Source organism: Strix aluco, chromosome 2, assembly GCF_031877795.1.
Source record: "Strix aluco isolate bStrAlu1 chromosome 2, bStrAlu1.hap1, whole genome shotgun sequence".
NCBI classification, from domain to species: domain Eukaryota; kingdom Metazoa; phylum Chordata; class Aves; order Strigiformes; family Strigidae; genus Strix; species Strix aluco.
The window spans coordinates 63,350,342-63,368,767 of record NC_133932.1 but is presented as its reverse complement, the minus strand read 5'-3'; the positions used below and the strand labels follow the sequence as shown (position 1 = coordinate 63,368,767).

At 35.7% G+C, this 18,426-nt stretch overlaps 1 protein-coding gene across 7 annotated transcripts in view; it reads right to left on the bottom strand.

Moving 5' to 3' along the window:
• HERC2 (HECT and RLD domain containing E3 ubiquitin protein ligase 2) overlaps nucleotides 1–18,426 on the bottom strand; it is a 113,683-nt gene that overhangs the window by 18,229 nt on the left and 77,028 nt on the right. For 4 of the 7 annotated variants that reach the window (XM_074815002.1, XM_074815004.1, XM_074815006.1 and 1 more), the window contains 20 exons: nucleotides 17,645–17,789; nucleotides 16,726–16,951; nucleotides 15,666–15,837; nucleotides 14,908–15,094; nucleotides 13,988–14,128; nucleotides 13,429–13,620; nucleotides 12,356–12,509; nucleotides 11,544–11,651; nucleotides 10,254–10,385; nucleotides 9,576–9,734; nucleotides 9,375–9,493; nucleotides 8,880–9,005; nucleotides 7,813–7,968; nucleotides 7,552–7,667; nucleotides 7,229–7,427; nucleotides 5,851–6,065; nucleotides 4,897–5,074; nucleotides 3,034–3,195; nucleotides 1,801–1,892; nucleotides 766–905 (listed from right to left, as the gene is read on the bottom strand). In XM_074815002.1, the coding sequence (XP_074671103.1) occupies nucleotides 766–905; nucleotides 1,801–1,892; nucleotides 3,034–3,195; nucleotides 4,897–5,074; nucleotides 5,851–6,065; nucleotides 7,229–7,427; nucleotides 7,552–7,667; nucleotides 7,813–7,968; nucleotides 8,880–9,005; nucleotides 9,375–9,493; nucleotides 9,576–9,734; nucleotides 10,254–10,385; nucleotides 11,544–11,651; nucleotides 12,356–12,509; nucleotides 13,429–13,620; nucleotides 13,988–14,128; nucleotides 14,908–15,094; nucleotides 15,666–15,837; nucleotides 16,726–16,951; nucleotides 17,645–17,789 (3,119 nt within the window). Of the gene's footprint in view, nucleotides 1–765; nucleotides 906–1,800; nucleotides 1,893–3,033; nucleotides 3,196–4,627; nucleotides 4,815–4,896; nucleotides 5,094–5,850; nucleotides 6,066–7,228; nucleotides 7,428–7,551; nucleotides 7,668–7,812; nucleotides 7,969–8,879; nucleotides 9,006–9,374; nucleotides 9,494–9,575; nucleotides 9,735–10,253; nucleotides 10,386–11,543; nucleotides 11,652–12,355; nucleotides 12,510–13,428; nucleotides 13,621–13,987; nucleotides 14,129–14,907; nucleotides 15,095–15,665; nucleotides 15,838–16,725; nucleotides 16,952–17,644; nucleotides 17,790–18,426 lie in introns of those variants that run through there. The other 3 variants (XM_074815005.1, XR_012621980.1, XM_074815008.1) reach the window with 3 other exon arrangements.

The following is an 18,426-nucleotide window of genomic DNA, read 5'->3' as shown; positions in this document are numbered from 1 at the left end:
AGTTGTTCTGTAGAAGAAGGAAATGGTGGAGCAGAAGAATAACAACAGATATACCAGAAACAGCCTGTATTTGATAGTTTCATAGCAAAAAAAAAGCTGATATTTAGAAAAGGCTTAACATTTTGCATGAGACAGAAGAAAAGATCCTATAATAGGTTGTACTATTAGACAGGACATTAAAATGGGTGCTTATTGTTGCAAGATAATTGGAAAATACTTTTAAAATAGCAACCTTGATTCTGAGCATTCATGTTCTGCAGCTATATCCTATTTCACTAGCACCTATAGAACACTCAGATGCTGTGCAGACTTGTTAATTACGTGTGGGAGTGAGTCTGCTACAAAGATTATTTGGTATCTCAACCTGCTCTGTAACAAGCAATATTGTTTGTGCAGTGCTTCATGTAGCAAGTTAAACACCTCAGCAGGCTCAGAAAGCCCTATAAAAAAACCCCAAGTCCATTCATTCTACTGCTTGACCAATCTGCAATTACTTTTAGAGCCCTATATTTTTCTTTGGCCATCAGCATTTATGAAACTTAAACTCTTTATTTTTTATTAATTAAAAACTTTCAGTTGGTTTTACGTTATCTTTTAAATCAATTACATGCTTGCTGCTCAAAAAATATGCAACATCTGCAAACACAACATATGTCCATGCACATAGAGGACCAGCATTTTTAGCAAGGACAACCTACAACAGATAAAGTTTCATTTGTTTCAAATTCAGTACGGAGAACTAAGTAAATTATTTGATTTTTATACCATCTTCAGTGCAGCAAACACAGTGCAAAGACCCAGTAGCAATTGCAATGACTTTCTTTCCTTGCAGACCCTGTACTTGTCGTGGTCTTCTAACATGGTCATCAGATCCATGGCCTAACCGATGATAATCTCCTTTGCCCCTGCACAAAGGAGGTAAAACATTTCAAAACTGTGTTTAATTGTGGAAAAAAGGAAACAACAAATTGTGTCTGATATTTGATCTGTAGATATATTTATAAACAGTCCAATACCAAAATATTCTCTCCAAATATTCAACAGTAATCACCCTAGTTCATATGACATGGATGTGATTCTGCTGATATAGTAAAAATTCTTAAACCTCTAATATGCTGTTCCTACTTATTCTGCATGGGTCCTTTAGCCACTTTTGCAGGGGGTTGTTTGGGGGTTTTTTCCCCTCTTAAAAGGATCAAATGTTAGAAGCATTCATCTGCAAAAACAGTATGTCTACCAACCTCAGAGACTGTAACTTTGTACAGTTTAAGGATATCTCTAATGCCATGCAAACAAGGGAGCAGAAGGATGTTTGGAACATATTTTGCTTAGTCTTTTTAAACACTTAAGTCTAGTAAACTACAAAACTTGGAATGGCATAGGAATATTAAAACTATGAACTAAAATCAAGTTCTCAGACTACAGCCACACAAGCTAGCCACAATTTTGATAATACAGGAGAACGTTATTTATGCTATCATCTTCCACCCCACATGACACTTCGGGTTTATACTTCCACTGACATCCTTGGAACTTCCACACCTTGCAGTGGTCAATGCCTGGAATGATAACCCTGTACTTAGGTCTCCAAGATAAAATACTTTGATTTTCATTCAATTAGCACTATAAAATGTTCCCCAAAGTGGTAGATTTTATTACTAATCAAGACAGAGGAACTCAAAAAAGTTTTTCATGGGGGGGGCAGGGGAAATCAAAACAGCAAAGGCAATGCAACATTAATACCTGTTGCAGACAAGGTAACATCTAACACTGTCAAATTAACTAATACAAATTACTTACCACGTATACACTGCTCCAGATTTCGTAAGAGCCACAGAAAACTGTGATCCACATTCTACTTTAACCACTCCAAGGCCTGTGAGGGAATCAATCTAGGAAAATAATATCAAATGAAATTCAAGTTAATTAAGGAGGCTATAGTTTCATAGACTACACTGTCTTAAGTAAAATATAATGTGCAAGTGTGCTAGGTCTATATGTATATTTATAAATTAAAACGTGTACGTAGATCATTTAGCAGAATTCTACTCCTTTCATCTTTCTACCATTTAATACTGAAACATTAAAAAGAAACTCAGATTTGGCAAACCGTTGAAGATCATCTCTATGTTTTGTCAATAGTTACTCAGCAATTGTCCCACAGTAGAAATGGTAAGACTCTTGTCTCCAAATACTCAACATTAATGATCTCTAGCTCATATGACATGGATGTTTATTCTGCCTACACAGTAAAAACACTCAAACTTCCATTCCTGTTTATTCTGTGTAGGTCCTTATGTCACTTTACCATCAATTCTATGAGATTAATGATTGATGAAACATGAACAAGCTATTTTCATATTGTGTTACATCATGCAATTAAAAAAAAGTTATTTCAGACAGCCTGGCAGACTTTGTCCATTTGGAAACAGAATGGGGACACGTGTATCCAGGTAATAAAGTGTGATCCTGGACTAAGGATCTAAAATCCACTGTGCATTAGATATACACAGTGACACTCACATATATTTCTCAAACACAAACAATGTTCATCTTCATAACAAGTGCTGGAATTCAAATTAGATGTCTACATGGATTTCATTTGTAACATATTCCAAGTCAACCATGCATTCATATGAAAGTTTTAATATAAAATAAGATTACTTTTTAATTAATTGATACCCCTTTCTGGAATGAAGTTATGACTTCAGTAGTAGTATGGAAATTTATTAAGACATGAAAACATGAAGATTTCTTGGCAAACATAATGTTTTGACAGGAACCAAAATGAAAATGAGAAATACTGCTGGAACCAGCAATGTTCTCCAAAGAAAAAAAACCTTCAAGTGCAACTTTAACAGTCAGCACAAAATTGAAATACTCATCATTGTAGCCTACAAAGTTCATTCTTAACCATCAGAAGAATCCTGATGTCCCAGGATGGGTGAAGTCTGCACATATTGGCAAATCTGTCTTCAGCATTCATCATCAACCTTATGTTTCTAAAACAATAAAAAAATTACATTCAAATACCTTCATTGGTACTTTACAGCCATCACTGCCTCCTCTCCCAAGTTTTCCATAATCTCCATCACCCCAGGACCAGACTGTATCATCATCAGTCAGGCACAATGTCTGTGCATCTCCGCTGCCACAGGCTATGTCAATCACACGGTAGCCTTGGAGAGCTTCCACCTGTAAAGAAATTGCCCATTTTTGTTCACAATAGAAGACTCAGTCATTCAGGTTCAGAAAAGATGACAAACCCAACTTGAAGAGGTATTTCACTGGAACTACAAGTCTGAAACACCACAGGAACAAGCAAATAAAGGCAACTGAAAGGGCTTCACTCTTAAAACCAGCAAAATTAAAAGTAACTATGTATTTTAAATACTGGATTGTTCTTTTTAATTTGTGAACTAGTTATGTGTTTTCTATGAATTGTTTTCCCTGACTTTAGGTAAAAAAAACTTAAGGTTATTGAAGACCTTAAGTTGAAATAATTTCAGGCTCTCTGGGTGAGCATTGTACACAGTAAGAAAAAAAAGAGTCTTATTTTCAAATACTCTTTTACTAGTTTACAATTTTCTAGCACTTGCGTCACAATCTTAATCAACATCTTTTGAAATGCTGCCATCTAGTGATGAAGTATGGCATTCGGATTCCCAAAGTAAAAGGATGGTGACCCACATAGATTGCATCCTTCCCATTCTCACCCCTACTTGAAATAGATTATAGGTCACACAATCCATCATCCGAAACAGCATGGAACTTCACATACTTCAACTCATCTACAGATTATCTATTCTCATACTAACCAAGAACATGGAGGGGGGAAAGATAGATATATATATATATATAAAGATATATAGGAGAGGTGGGTAGACCTTGGTTTTTTGGGGGCAGGGGAACGAGAATATCTGGGTACAGGTGATAAGGTCCCAAAGTAGACTAGGAATGTATGATACCTCGTCCCACAAATGCAAGAACTGAAAAAAAGTTAACGCTTGTTGTGAATAGAAATATTTGCACAGAGCTATGAATAAAAATAACAAACATTCAGTTTGTTCCAACTAATGTAATCTTATCCTTTGCTGTATTTTCAGCAAGAAAACACAAGTAGCAAAATGAACTCTCATTTCAAAGGCGAGGCAGTTCTCTTAATGTTGCTATTCTAACTTAAAGCTCTTACAGTCTAGTTCACAGGAGTTCGATAGTCTGAATTAAAACTCATCAGCTAATCAGTATACTCGTTCTCCCTACATTCCATACCATCCAAGTTCTTAGATTTACCACTGAAGAATCAAATGGAAACAGCTACCTTCTCCATCAATAATTGCTTAACGCAAATTTCTTTAGCAAATAGCAATTAAATACTTCATAATTACTTCGGTTAAATTCTTAATAACTTAGCATATACTTCAGTAATATCTCAGTATTCAATCATGAGAATTAATAGTATAATTATTATGGCAGAAAAAAAGCAGTTTGCAAGCGACTAAGTGGCTATCACTGTAATCACTGGTATATTTTCCAGGAAGTAAAGAATGAGGGGACTCAGTAGATAAGGAGCTCATTTGTTATTTTCAGTGCAAACTACTTCTGTGAAGGGATGGAATTTACTTACTGGAGGGTGGGATGTTTGATTTGGGGTTTTCTTTAAGTCTTCTCTAAAACAAATTCCTTACAGCCAGTTAGTGACATCTAGAAAAGTTTTGCAGCTCCATTTTCATTTTATTCTTCCAATCCATTCCTGTTTTCTAAAGCAACTGTTCATTTCTGACAAATACATGCCACCATTTTGCTCTTTTGTTCTTTATATGCAGAAATGCGAAAAGTTACACATCAGAAGGTAAGAACTGGACTAAGACTGTATAGAACTCCAAAGGTTCTTACCAGTTTAGGTTTTAGTTGGTCTTCACTATCTCCATGCCCAAGGCGTCCGTATCTTCCCTTTCCCCATGTAAAAAGGTCTCCTGCAGCTGTAATACATGCACTGTGTGCTCCCCCAGCAGCAATGTCAACCACTTCTATACCTCTCAGAGACTCAATTACACGAGGACGATCACAAGGGCTGAAATGAAAATATTTGTCTTCACAAAACTTTTAGAATAGACTATTTAAGTTCACCAGTGTATGGAAAGAGGTTTTTTAAATGAGTACAAGGACACCCAAAATAACTGAGTATTTGCTTTTGCTCCTGTTTAATATCCTAAAGATTTGTTTAATTAGTCATTCAGAAATATTTTTAGAGGCCTATAAAAGCTATAAGTATTTTACTGTATGCTATACTACAGTATTACAGGTAAGCTGAAACTACAAAACCACTTCCATTAAAATCTAGTCAAAGCTAAGCATTTACCCTGGAAAATCAGTCCAATTTAAGATACATTATCAAAATTTCTAGCACAAAATGTACTGTTGCCTCCCATGGACTTCAGCATTCCTCTTTTTTTTTTTTTTGATCAGAACACTGTTATCTCATAACACAACAGAACTTCTCCTTTAATGTACACAACAATGCATGTGGAGATCAGAAGCAGAATGGCAGTTTTGCTCCTTAAAGTGCCTTGAAATTCCACATACCTACAAGACAGATTCCAAAGGAAGGCCACTGGACTTTAGCATCCACAGATATGTTAGAACACAGTATCTAATTACAGAAATCAGAGTAACTGTCTAGCTGAAAAATATTTTGCAGTTCCTCAATTTAAAAATGTACATTTCCACATCACTAAAAAACAACTTCTACATACAGACAGTACTCATACAACACTTCAAATACATAGCAACTACAATAAGTATCCATTAATAGTTTTTAAAAATAACATTTCAAAAAGTGTTACTTACCTTCGGTTTCCATGACCAAGTTTACCATCTTCTGCTTCACCCCAAGAGTATACTTCTCCCTCAGAAGACAATGCCAAACAGTGCTTTCCTCCTGAGTTCACTGCAACCTTCTTTATAAACACATGTTGAATGGATTCCAGTAAAGTTGGAGTAGAAACTGACTCTGTTCCTCCAATTCCAAGCCTACCACCTGCTCCATATCCAGTGGCATACAGCTTTAAAGTGAAGAATAAAATTTAATTTTGTTTGCCTCTTGAAGAACATTCACTAGAGCTGTAGAGAAGAATTCTTAATGAATGTATACTGGAATACAGTTAAAGGAAAGCCTGAAAAAACAGTTTCTTACATGCCTCTATACCCTTTTCTGAAAAAGTAAGAAATATTTTGAAATATTTCAGAAAAAAAGGTGAAAATATGGCTACATTCCAGTCAATATGAACTGCCACTGACTTAACAGATTTCATTGTAAAAGTATCAGGAAACCACAGCTTTGTGTGATAACATTACAAAATCATCTATCACCTATAGGTCTCTTCCAAGCAGCACTATTCTAGTTTTCTTTCTTCTGTGGAGTATACACAGCTAAACAGTTGCTTTTTCCCCTTCCATCCCATAAATACAGCCTTAAGTACTGTTTTTCACTCTCTTTTTGTCTATCTGAAAGTAATTTCTCTCAACAAAATGATGTCAAACAATGTCATTAATCTGTCTTTTACCCTTCTGTGAATCATTAACAAGGATGATACTGACTGCTGAGGAATCATTACAGTATCTCACTAGATGAATATAACTGTTACAAAAAGCTCTAGCTAAAATTCTCGATCACATCCTTAACACAAACTGCCATCTGTATCAAAATAAAAACATTTTCAAATTTGTGAACCTTTTTTTTAGCTCCTATACCTTACACTAAACTTCTGCATGGTGCTCCTTTTCACTCAGGATTTAAGCATCTGCGAATTAGATCCTGCAGTATCTAACTTACGGGCATCTAGCCAACTGTGAACAATCTCAGATTCCCATTATACCTCTCTCCTGTCAGACACACATAATCAGCATCACATTTTACCATCTGTCCTGTTTTCCGGCACTCTGTGAGCACATCACTTGTATTCAGCTTTGTTTTCCAAAATCTGATCACAGTTTTGAATTGAGAACTAAAATACATGTCTTATTTCATGCGCTTAATGCTACAGTACCCTGAATTCCTAGACTGCACTTGCAGGGTTGGTATAGTTCAGTTTCTTTAAAAAAATAAAACTACTACTACTAATAAATCTGTGCTATGCACATTGAATTTAGCGAGGATGAAATATTTCATCCTGAGGATGAAATATTTCAAGGGAGTCTAACAAACAATCATCTACTGTATCCTTACTTTCCCATCAGCAGTCACTGCAAACAGAGTCTGTTCACCACCAATTAATTGCACTGGTCTAAGTGTAGCAAGAGCTTCACATGGAGTTGGGACTTTGACTTTTGCTCCTTCAATCCCACCAAGTTGTCCTCTGTGATTATGACCCCAACCATAAATAGTTCCACTGCCTCCAGCTGAAAGTGTCCAATCATCGGGTCGTCTGTAGAAAATGCAAAACAAATAAAGTTTTAAAAGAGATTTTAAAAGTCACCAAAAGTACAGTTTATCATTGTACAACAATGAAGCAACACAAGACCAAACCAATGACAGTTGAAAGAAATAACCTATTCATCCACTGGACAAGCTGCTCATCCTGTTCTCTCTTAAAGACATCATGGCACTCATGAAGAACATCCATATTTTCATTATCTGCCATTAATTCTCGGATTTTCTTTGCCACCTGTAAAATATTTTGGATTAAACAACATTTCTCAAACTATCAGTTATTCCTATCACAGTTGGCATAAAATACTTGAAACAGTGTATCTTTTTAAGAGAAATATTTTTGTACGTTCCATGAACCATTTAAAATAATCCTGCAGTACCTCATCAAGGAAAAGGCGAGGTAACGGTGTCCTTTTATCAAGAGCCACAGCAACCCTGGATGCCATACAGTATCTCCTGAACCAGGCCCATTTGTGCGTCTCTGCACAGCAAGGGAGTGTGTCCAACTCCAGATCGCAAGCAAGAGCCACAAGCACCTGCAGACAATCAAAAACATTTTAGAGATGTATCAAAAATGTGTAATAAAAAGTAATATGCATTTGATGTAGCTGAACAGCTCACAGACCACAAGAGCCCGAACACAGTCTCAAAGACATGTGAAGCACAAGGAACATTAAGAGCCATGTTCATTACCCTCACTGATGGGGCAGCATCAAGTGTACCCACACCATCTCACATGGTTATGTATCTAATTTCCAATCCAGAAATTTTCACAAATCCCCTGTGAAAAATACTCCTAATTAACTTTTCTATATTGAATACCATGTGCTGAACTTTTAACCTTCCATTTCTAAACTAAGTCTCCTTCCTACAATTAAATCAATTTTCAATTGATTTTCAATTTGATTCAATTTCAAATCAATGTTACTGATGAAGATTTTGAACAATGGATTCCTTCTTCCCTGTGTAAACTTTTACATATTTTAATAATTTCTTTTCCTTAAGATAGATGAGTCCTCTCAATTTAACTTTTACTACATGGGAGGCTTTTACAGCCTTTTACTCTTGTTGCTCTTCTCTACACTTCCTCCGCCTGTCTATTTTTACTTTGAAGTACAGGATCCAAAACTGAATAGCCTTCCTTTTAAGATATAGATGTAAATAAAATCTTCAGAGTATTTAAATAAAGATATACAACACTGCTATTAGGACAACTCAAAAATCACTTATCAAGAAGTCTGTACTTTCAACATGTTTTTTCTCACCTACCTACCTCTGCCTAGCTAGGTACTCCTTATTCTTTCTTTGCATATTTAATTCTCCTTTTAGGAGTAGTAATCTGATTTTGTCAGAAAATGCTTCTGATAAAGGACTAGGTGAGCTTACCACATCTCACAAAAAATCCAGAATTACACTAATGAATTCTTTCCTGATTGTACTCTATTACCTTAAAGAAAGGGCTGTGGAGCAACTGTTTGCCACCTCTCACAATGGGGTCTTCATAGTCAAACTGTCGCTGCAAAGCTTCTGGAAGACCTTTAACCAAAGCAGCTAAAGCACTCCCTGTGAAACTCTAGAGAAACCACAGAACTGCAAAGTTAGTCTTACTCTGTATTACAAAAAGTACATTCTTTAGATGACCATGACAAAACATTAACGACTTCCCAAACTACAGTTAGCTATGTGAAGTATCCTTTCCATCCATTTCCTAATGCAAAAGTATTTCTGTCACTTTCTGGCAATTCCAAAACCACATCTATACAGTATTGGAATGAGCCATTTTTTTCTAAAATGGAGTACTTTACCAACTTGCAAACCTATGCAGGAAGGCTATTCATTTACACACTTCCTATTTTGCCATTAACAACAAAAATGTTGTACATTTTAATGCTTTGCATACATCTTAATGTGAAAAATGAGGAGAGCATCACTGCCTTCTTACCAAAGCTCGTGTTTCTCCATCATTATCCCCTAAAATTCGGTTGATGTTAATAGACTGGCCAAACTCTGTTGTGAGCAGTTTCCGTAACCTCTGCAAAGCCCACATTCTGTGGCCAGCAGCTAAGGAAACACAAAGAACGTTATTATCTAAAACAATCATTTTAACTTCAAACAAACAGACTTAATTTAAGATTATACCTACCTAAGGCACTCAGTTGAGCACAAGCTGCAAGAGAAGCTGCCAAGCGAGGAACTATACTCCTGTTGGAAGCAAAATTTAAGCGAAAATCCAACAAACACGTAACCAAATCCATTGAGGGACATGAAAGAATGCAACGATCTGAGAGAAGGTCTTTAGGACCTGCAAGAAACATAAAGCAAAAACAAACAAACAAAAAAAGGTGGCAAATATTTGTCCTCAGACTGAAATAAGAACCGAACATAGGCAGGATTTAGCTGACCAAACACAGCAGTCGAGTGCCAGTCTGCATCTGAATTGTTCCATTCCACCTCCCTCTGAAGGGATTGGAAGAAAGAGGGAATCATGTTCATTACATAACTGACCCAACTCCAAAACAGATGCATTTAATAAAAGAAAAATTTCAGATGAATTGTGTCTCAAAAGCATCCTTTCTTCACTGATGAAGAGGCAAACTAGAGTGATTACAAAATATTTTTATCTCTTCCTCATGTACAAGTGCACCTCTCAGGACTTTGTTGAAAATGTTTCCGAAGTATGAATGAAAATGTTTTCTTAGTATGAACGTAAATGAACTATTGAACTTTGGCATGTAAATATCATGAAGTAAATGCAACTGCAAAAAACAGACAAGGAAATCACTCTCTTGCCCTTTGGTAAACATCATATATGATACCTTACCTGCAGCTGGCATGATAGGGTAAACAGTGAATCGCCATCCCCATCCATTCACAGAGCCATCACTGATGAATTTCCACTTTAGTTCATCCCCTGGAATTCGCAATTCACTAGACCAGTCTGACCACTCACGACCTGTTACAGCAGGTAATATGAACATATTCATCTGTACTGTCTGAGCCAATATGCAAGCCACTCATCAAAAGCAACTTCACTCCATGGTCATATATTATAAACATCACATAAACACATTCAAGAAAAAAAGCTATGTAAAGCACATATACGTAACTATAAAGATGTTACATTAATGAAACTTAAGTAAGTCTTAAACAGATCAATTAGCACTGTTAACAGATATCCCCAGTACTTTTAATACCATATTCGAAAGACAATTATGAGATCTTACTAAAATCCTTTGTCCTATTTTCAAATTATCTTTTTATATTACAAAAATATATAACAACATATACATTAAATAAAGCTTTACAGCTTTTTCCAACCTGGAATCCAATCAGAAATATCACAATAATGAAACATATGTGCATCTGAAACAGTCTGGGGGAAAACGGGTCAACAGTAAAAGCCCACATCACGACTGCTCAGAAATGTTATTAAGCACAGGCAGTAACTACTGAGACCCTTGCACATGATGTAATGTATGGGTAGTTTCACGGTAAAATTTAATGAGATTGAAAATATTCCTCTAAAATCTACTGCAAATTAATAGTACTTAAAAATTAAATCAGAGATAACAGGATAAAAGATGTGAAGATTTCATGTAGTGTCGCATACATAGGCCAGAGTAGGAAACAGAAAGAGAGCGAGTCTAGATATTATTTTAGGCATTCAACAGCAGAAGAGCATTTGTCTTGACTGTATGAAAACTCAAATTTCCATAAGTATGACTTGAAAAAGAAAAAAGCTAACAAAAGAATCCTTTTCCAAATGTATTCCAATTTGTTAAAATATACTTTAATTATACAGAAATTTAGAGATATTGGCAGGGGTGCTAAACACTGATTTTTTTTTACACTCTGTTCCTAGGAAGAGCGTGACAACACACTCTTCTGAGAGATTCTCTATATTCAAAGATGCCAGATCACTCTTACACGTCTGTGTCTAGATGCTATATATTTTTTTATTTTAAAACAGAGTATCAATTTACATAGTTTTTCCTCTTTTTTTTATTGGCATATCCCTCACAATAAGTCAGTCACAGACAGTGGTACATTTCATTCAACTTTTAACAGTAAATTACACAAGACATCTTTGAAAAGCACTAGTTCTCATAACCTGATCGGACGGAAACAATTCTGTTGACACCATCCATTATGGTGAGTGGATCATGACGCCGCTCTGTAGAACACTGGCGATCAAATTCTACCCTCAGTCCCTCAGCACCTAAACAGCAACAAAGAGTTTACACATTTCTACAGAGCAATCAATACCACAAACAAATGCAGTATTTTAGAAATTCACATGAAATCAAACACAGTTGGTTGGAAGCCACAGCACTCATTAATAAAAATAATTTCCTTTGGTTTAATGACATTATCTGTCTGCAATTTCTTCTCTTTGAAAGGCTTACATCATAGCAAGCTCATGTGAGCAGGGGCTAGCAGACAGAAGACTATATTCAGAACATTCCAAACTAAAGTTGCAACAGACAAAGTGTCTATTTACAGTTAAGGCAAATAGCTCTTTGTTGACTGTACCTTTTGATAAGTACTAGGTAACATACTGAAGGAAGTATTAAATTAAAAGACAGAGTTAAAACAAAAAAGCATTTCCCAAATGCTCAAGACTAGAAGGTAGGTGTTCAGTTACTGACCCTGAAAAAGACTCAGTCCTCAGCTTCGTAACTGAACGGAAAACAGCAGTGACATACAGCTGCAGTCATAGCCAGTGGGCCCAAAAAAGCACATTTCACAGGATCAAGATGTTCATGCAGCATTTAAGTGTTTTAAGAAATACTTTATTACAGCAACAGGATACATAAAATGGCTTTTAAAATAGTACACATTTCTGCAAGCTAAGGAAAAAGTTTATGCATGCAGGCTTGAAATTAACTGAATTTTAGTAATCTGACTTTAATAATCCTATACCTGGTATTTTAACTGTGCCACTAGAAGATGTATCATCAGTATACGGATGGCTGCTTTCCACCACAACTGGTTGCGAAGAGAGGCGACCACTTTGTGAATCAGTTGCTACATCTTCTAGTTCAGTAACACACAGCTCCAACAACATATCAGCAACCTAAGAAAAACATACACTTTACAAAAAGTTTGATTAGTCCAAGAAATCTATGCCAACTACCATTCTTCCCAAATTTAAAATAAATGAATCCATCACTTGTTTTCTGAATTCTGATTCATAAACCATCACATTAATTCAAAAATACTTTTTTCATGTTGTTAAAGCTAGAAAAATTCCTTAAACTAAAAGTCAATGCGTTGTTACTCATTAGAAAAAAATATTTGAAGGGTAAAGCTACAAGAAACATTAAACAACTTTCAGTTCATTACTGTAAGCAGATATTCTATAAATAATTTATGATTTGTAACATTCTTTCATATAGCTGCTGGTATCCAATATCACAGCATTTATTAATTCTGCCTGTCAGTTGTCCCAGAAAAAAACACACCAATGGATACTTTGTAAATAATTAGAAACTTCAATGAATCAAATGTAAATTTTAAATATTAAGAAGAATTACTGTATCATTAACAATATATTAACGGCATTTTTAGCTAGCAATGATGACTGCATCAATTTGAGAAGTAAACCCAGGTGCAAAACGAAACCAACGTGGAAGTTTCTAAACTAACACTCCACAAATCCAGGAAACAGGGCTTAGTTAAATTCAGCTTCATTCCGATAACAACAGTCACTTCTCCAATACATAAATACAGTTCATTAAGCTTCTATTTTAGTATCTAATTTCATCATGACAAATCGAGAAAATAGTCTATTACTGACATTTGTAGCACACGCATGTATTCATGTTATGTTACCTTTAAAATCATAAAGGTTCACATGCATTTAAGTTCAAATCAAATTTTCATGCTTATTAAGTTTCCCAGTATGCTGAACTGCACTTCAAATACAAGAAAACATTCTAGTACACTTCTAATAAAAAGGACAAATTTAAAATGCAACAGAAACAAAACCTGACCTGTGGGTAAGCTGTGCCCATACCAGACAGCACAGCCGAAAGAACATCTCTTCCCTTTTCACCTGCTCGATTGGACACAGCAAGCTTTAGCAGGTCAACCATGACTCGCGTGTCATCTGGTACTAAGAGACTAGTAAACTCATCCAAGTACTGTGGTTCTGGGCCAGATACTTTACTTTGACTTTCTACATCCTAAAAAAAAAAAGTTGCAGAAATATTTAGACAGTGAAGATGAAAAATATTTCATTGAATCTGAACAAGTTAACTTGTCTGAAGAAGTTTAAAGGTATTTTAAAACTCAATTCATAAATCTGGGATTATAAGGCCCCCAAATTAACCTACTGTTAAATCCATTTCTCAACTGAAAAAGGTTTCCTAAAACTAACCTCCTTTAATGTCAGACAAAAAAAATTTAAAAAAGAAAAGTCCCTCTGTCTTTGGATAGATTTTTAAAAATGCAGTAATTTACAGAATAACTTTGAAAGCACAAAAAAAGCAAAACTGCTTGACAAAAGCATGGTAAGGACTTAGATTTTAAGGAAGGTATTGACAACATTACTTCTTTGGTTTTTGTCATGGTTTCTGCAATGATACTGGCAGCTCCAGGATCATCTGTGACTGGAATGAAAGGACGGGAAGAGGCAGCAGCAGCCGAGGGAGTTACTGCAGACGGTGTCACAGCATCTTCTGAAGAAACAACCTAGCCAAAACAAATAACCAAGAAAAGCTGCAACAAGATACTGTAAGATCTTTAAGAGTCTAATTATTTACTAGAAGGGCTTATGTTCAAATACAGCAGCAAATGAAAAACAGCCATAAATTCAAAACCAACAGATTTGCTCCCTGTATTTTTAACTTCTATTTACATTCCTAGCACAGCAAACCAGGCAACACCCCCCCAATACCAGCTGCTACAAAAACATACAATAAAACATCAGTGCCTGCAGGAAAGCATACAATGTAGAAAAGCCCTAACAATACATGTCAAACTAATAGTTTGTTAAAGGAAAAGATCTCTTCAGTAGTAAGCCTTTTCTTTTTTCTGCTTCTGTTAGCAGATGGGAATCAACAGTAGAATTCTGTCAGGCCCTTCTGTCTACATTAGTTGAAATAAGTTTACAATTACATTTTATTAAATAATGATCAAATATTCCCTTAGTCTTGACTTTTTTTTTTTTTGAAAGATCACTCCTGTAAAATGGACTTAGTATCTGGTCAAATGGTTAATATTTTCATGTTAACTCTAAAATACTACTAGAAATCATCACAAATGCATTTAAATGACGGAGTGCATTCTGAAATTTCAAAACTGATTTCACACTAAATGTTAGTTTTTCCAAATTCAACATATGCAGAGTACCCACTCCTGAAATTAGAGCATGAAAGAACTGTTTAATCTCTGCTATATCAACCTAGATGAGACAATATTTTTCAGTTTTATTGTTAAATGCTGATGGAAAAATGAATCTGACACCTTACCTCCCCTCTCCTATCCTGCCAAGGGTTTGGGCTCAGCCTCTCTTCTATATCTCCTACAAGCATGCATTCATCTCCATTTGCAGGGCTTCCTGTAGAAGTAGCATCTGATGGGGGGGCTGGCGATGAAGAAGGACATTCTACTGGTGCAATCATACTTGCAGGCATCAATGCTCCAACAACTGCATCCCTGAAATCATTTACGACAGATTAACATGAACCTAATTACAGCCCCTTGTTGAACTTAGAAAAAGTCATATTAGCTTGTCTTAATAAAATAAGGAAAGTTTTCCAAGCTCTGGAATTTAGAGTAGTTTATCTCCATTCTCCTTCGGGCCTGACACTTAAAATACTGTGTTTCAGGGCCACTATTTTACGTGAGTTTCTCTTCATAAATTTTAGCACAAATACTCTGTTGTCTACCAACAACAAGGAGGGCATTGTAAAGTTTTATTGTTCTTTCCACCCTGTCCCCCACTGCTTGCTCCATATCATCTATCACGACTGACTTACACTTTTACATGATTTACTTGAGAATTTCTAAATAAACAATTTTTTTCCCCAGGCACTGGAAGCTTCTGTAAAGAAAACTAACAGCATAAACTTAACATCGACATCAAAAGAAAATTTAAACAAAGCTTAGGCCTATCCTGAGAAGTTCAAACTTGTGAAACAATTTACACCTGACTCAAGAGACCCTAAGAGATGGTAAGCTATGTCATCTTTTGCTCTGCAAAAGACAAGAATGTTTGCATGCCTACCTGGCATACATGATTTGTAATGCCATCAGTATATGAGACAATGCCTGTTGTTTGGCAACATTCCCATCAAGCGATAGGAGAATCTTAGCGAGGGAAGGACGATTTGGCTTGGAACTGTTTGCCCCACTAATTTTGTTACTGGCAGCAGAAGAATCTGCATCTGAAGGAACACCTGGAGCGAGAGGAAAAAAGAGAAGGCAAGCATTTTTTAATGGTGTAATATATAACTGGAACTGATTTATCTAATTTCTTGTTGAAACAGAAAGATGACTCTAAAACTAACTCCACAGTAGATTCTTAAACTGCAGTGCCTACAGTTACAACATTGAAGTCAATACTGAGGCTTTTCAGCAAGGGCTTTTATAAAATAGTCTTCCACCTTTTTACTTACACACGAAGATTAAAGTAATACAGATATAAGTATTTGGTGATCAGCATCTAAATCAGGTTTTATTTACAAAGAAATTTCTCAAATAGCAAGAGCGTTTATTAAGTACTCTTAAAAATACTAATCAAATAAACTATATATGTAGTTCTTGCTCTTTTTTAAATACATTGTCTTGTTCATGGAAAAGCTTAATTAGCAAAATGTTTGGTGCTTTTATATTCAACACAAAACATTGCTGTTTTGCCACCCTAATTCTTAAGTCACCTACCTTAGAAACAAAAGGTAACGGTAGCATCAAGAATTGTACCAAGAGGTTACATGTAAGACCACCAATACTACAGTAGCATCCATCTACCATTACGTCCATAAAGCTCTATCCTATATTAAAGACAAAGTCTCTGGAACATTTGATAAAGCATTTTGCATTTTGATTTCCTGAAGAACAATAAAAGTTCAAACTAATGCTACTTCTGAAAAATTCCTTTACCACTTTCACCTTCAGAAAGAGGTTTTGTTGGGTTTTCTTTTTTAGAGATGTGTAGGTTTTTTGTTGTTTTGTGGTAGACTTTTTGAAAGACATTTTTCTTTTTGCACTCTTCTAGCACATATCAAACCACATACACAACTAACTCTCCAATGGCATTAAAAAAAAGTACAGTAATAAATACCAACCAAGATAAGAAGCACCTAAAGGGTCCCTCGCTGTCTGGAAAAGTACTGGTTCATGAACAGATGGTGTAGCTACATCCACTGTTGTCCATGCTACACTGTGGGAAGACCCACAAGCAACCCGAGTGATCTTCTGGCCTTCCAAGCCCTGGACAAGAGTGGGCTTCCTATTGACTGTAGTAGTTCCATTGCCTTGTTGCCCATGGTCATTGTCACCCCAAGCATAAACCTGCCAGGAAACATTTCCACATATTATTTTGCTTCACTGGTTGCCTCATTTAACTTTTTTCTTAAAAATTCCTAAAAAAGCATCTTGGCAATTTGTATTATTCATCTAGGACACTTTAGAGAGCCTATTGCTGTGTCTTTCTTTTTCCCCATTAAATAATGCAGGCATTATTGTACATTAAAAGGAAAAAAAAAAAAATCAAAGCACCACTTTATCAGATGATTCATAAGTTATTGCCAATTCATAAATCATCAGTTGATTCATAAATTAATCAGTGTTCACAGTGAACAGTAAGTTAGAAAAATTAGCTGCACAGTAATTAGATTGGGGGTCTGAATCAATAAAATGACAATGTTGGATCACAGCAGAAAAATCTGTCCAGAACTGTAACTGCTTTTGCATTTCAAGAGTGAGAAGCAGGAAACTGATGATGAGATACTACATAAAGTAGAAAAATATTACAAAAGCTACTACAACAACATTTAAACTCTAATAATAATATGAAAGCTAATATATTTTAAATTACGATAATGCTTATATTTATTCAGAACTTTAAATGGAATAAAAAGTTCTAATGATACTTATTTGCTTTTTAACCAGCACCGATGCTTTTACACTCTTCTTCCTCAACAGTTTAGTTTATTCCTTTCTGGATCAAGGGAAAATGGGAAAGGTAGGTGATACACAACGTACCTGTCCAGTGTCAGTAACCGCTAGACAATGGAGTGCACCTACAGCCACATGCACAATTTTTTTACCCCTCAGTCCTTCCACAACTTGTGGCTTTCGTACATGTACATCTGTGCCATGGCCTAGCCTGAAGTAGTCACCCTTACCCCTGCAACAGATAATAAACATAAAATTCAAAACAATTATATTGTTTACACATCCCTCTGTCAATGCAGCTTTCCAAATCAAAACCATTCTTGAAGACTGTCAAATTTCCTTTCCTCTTACTCGTTCCGTCACTACAAAAAAAGAATTTAAAGACAGGGGAATGCGACAGAGAAAAATAGTTTGCAGTGGCCACACTGAGAAATGACATCTCTGCTAAAAGCTTTTGTCCCTTTTTATAAGCTTCTGCTATTCTTAAAACATAAGTTTTGTGCACTTCATATCATTCATCAATTGCTGACAAATAATACAACAAAAATTATCACTTTAAGACAGCTTTGATATACATCAAACAGGTCACAGTCTTATTACACAAGGATGGGGTAAAACCATCTGGTTAGAGCTCTGAAGTTGATCTGCCATACATGCTCTGAAATTTTACAGAAATGTTTATAAACTAAAAAAAAGGTGTTTGTGTTCAAAACCAAGGAGAAGCCTCAGACAAACAGAAAAATCAAAAGCGTTTCTGAATAACTCTCAGTGATCAGCTTATATGAGTTCTTGCTTTGAGGAACCATTACTGACAACTCAGTGGCCTCCCAAGCAGCAATGAGCTCTGTAGAGATCCTGTGTTTCCACGG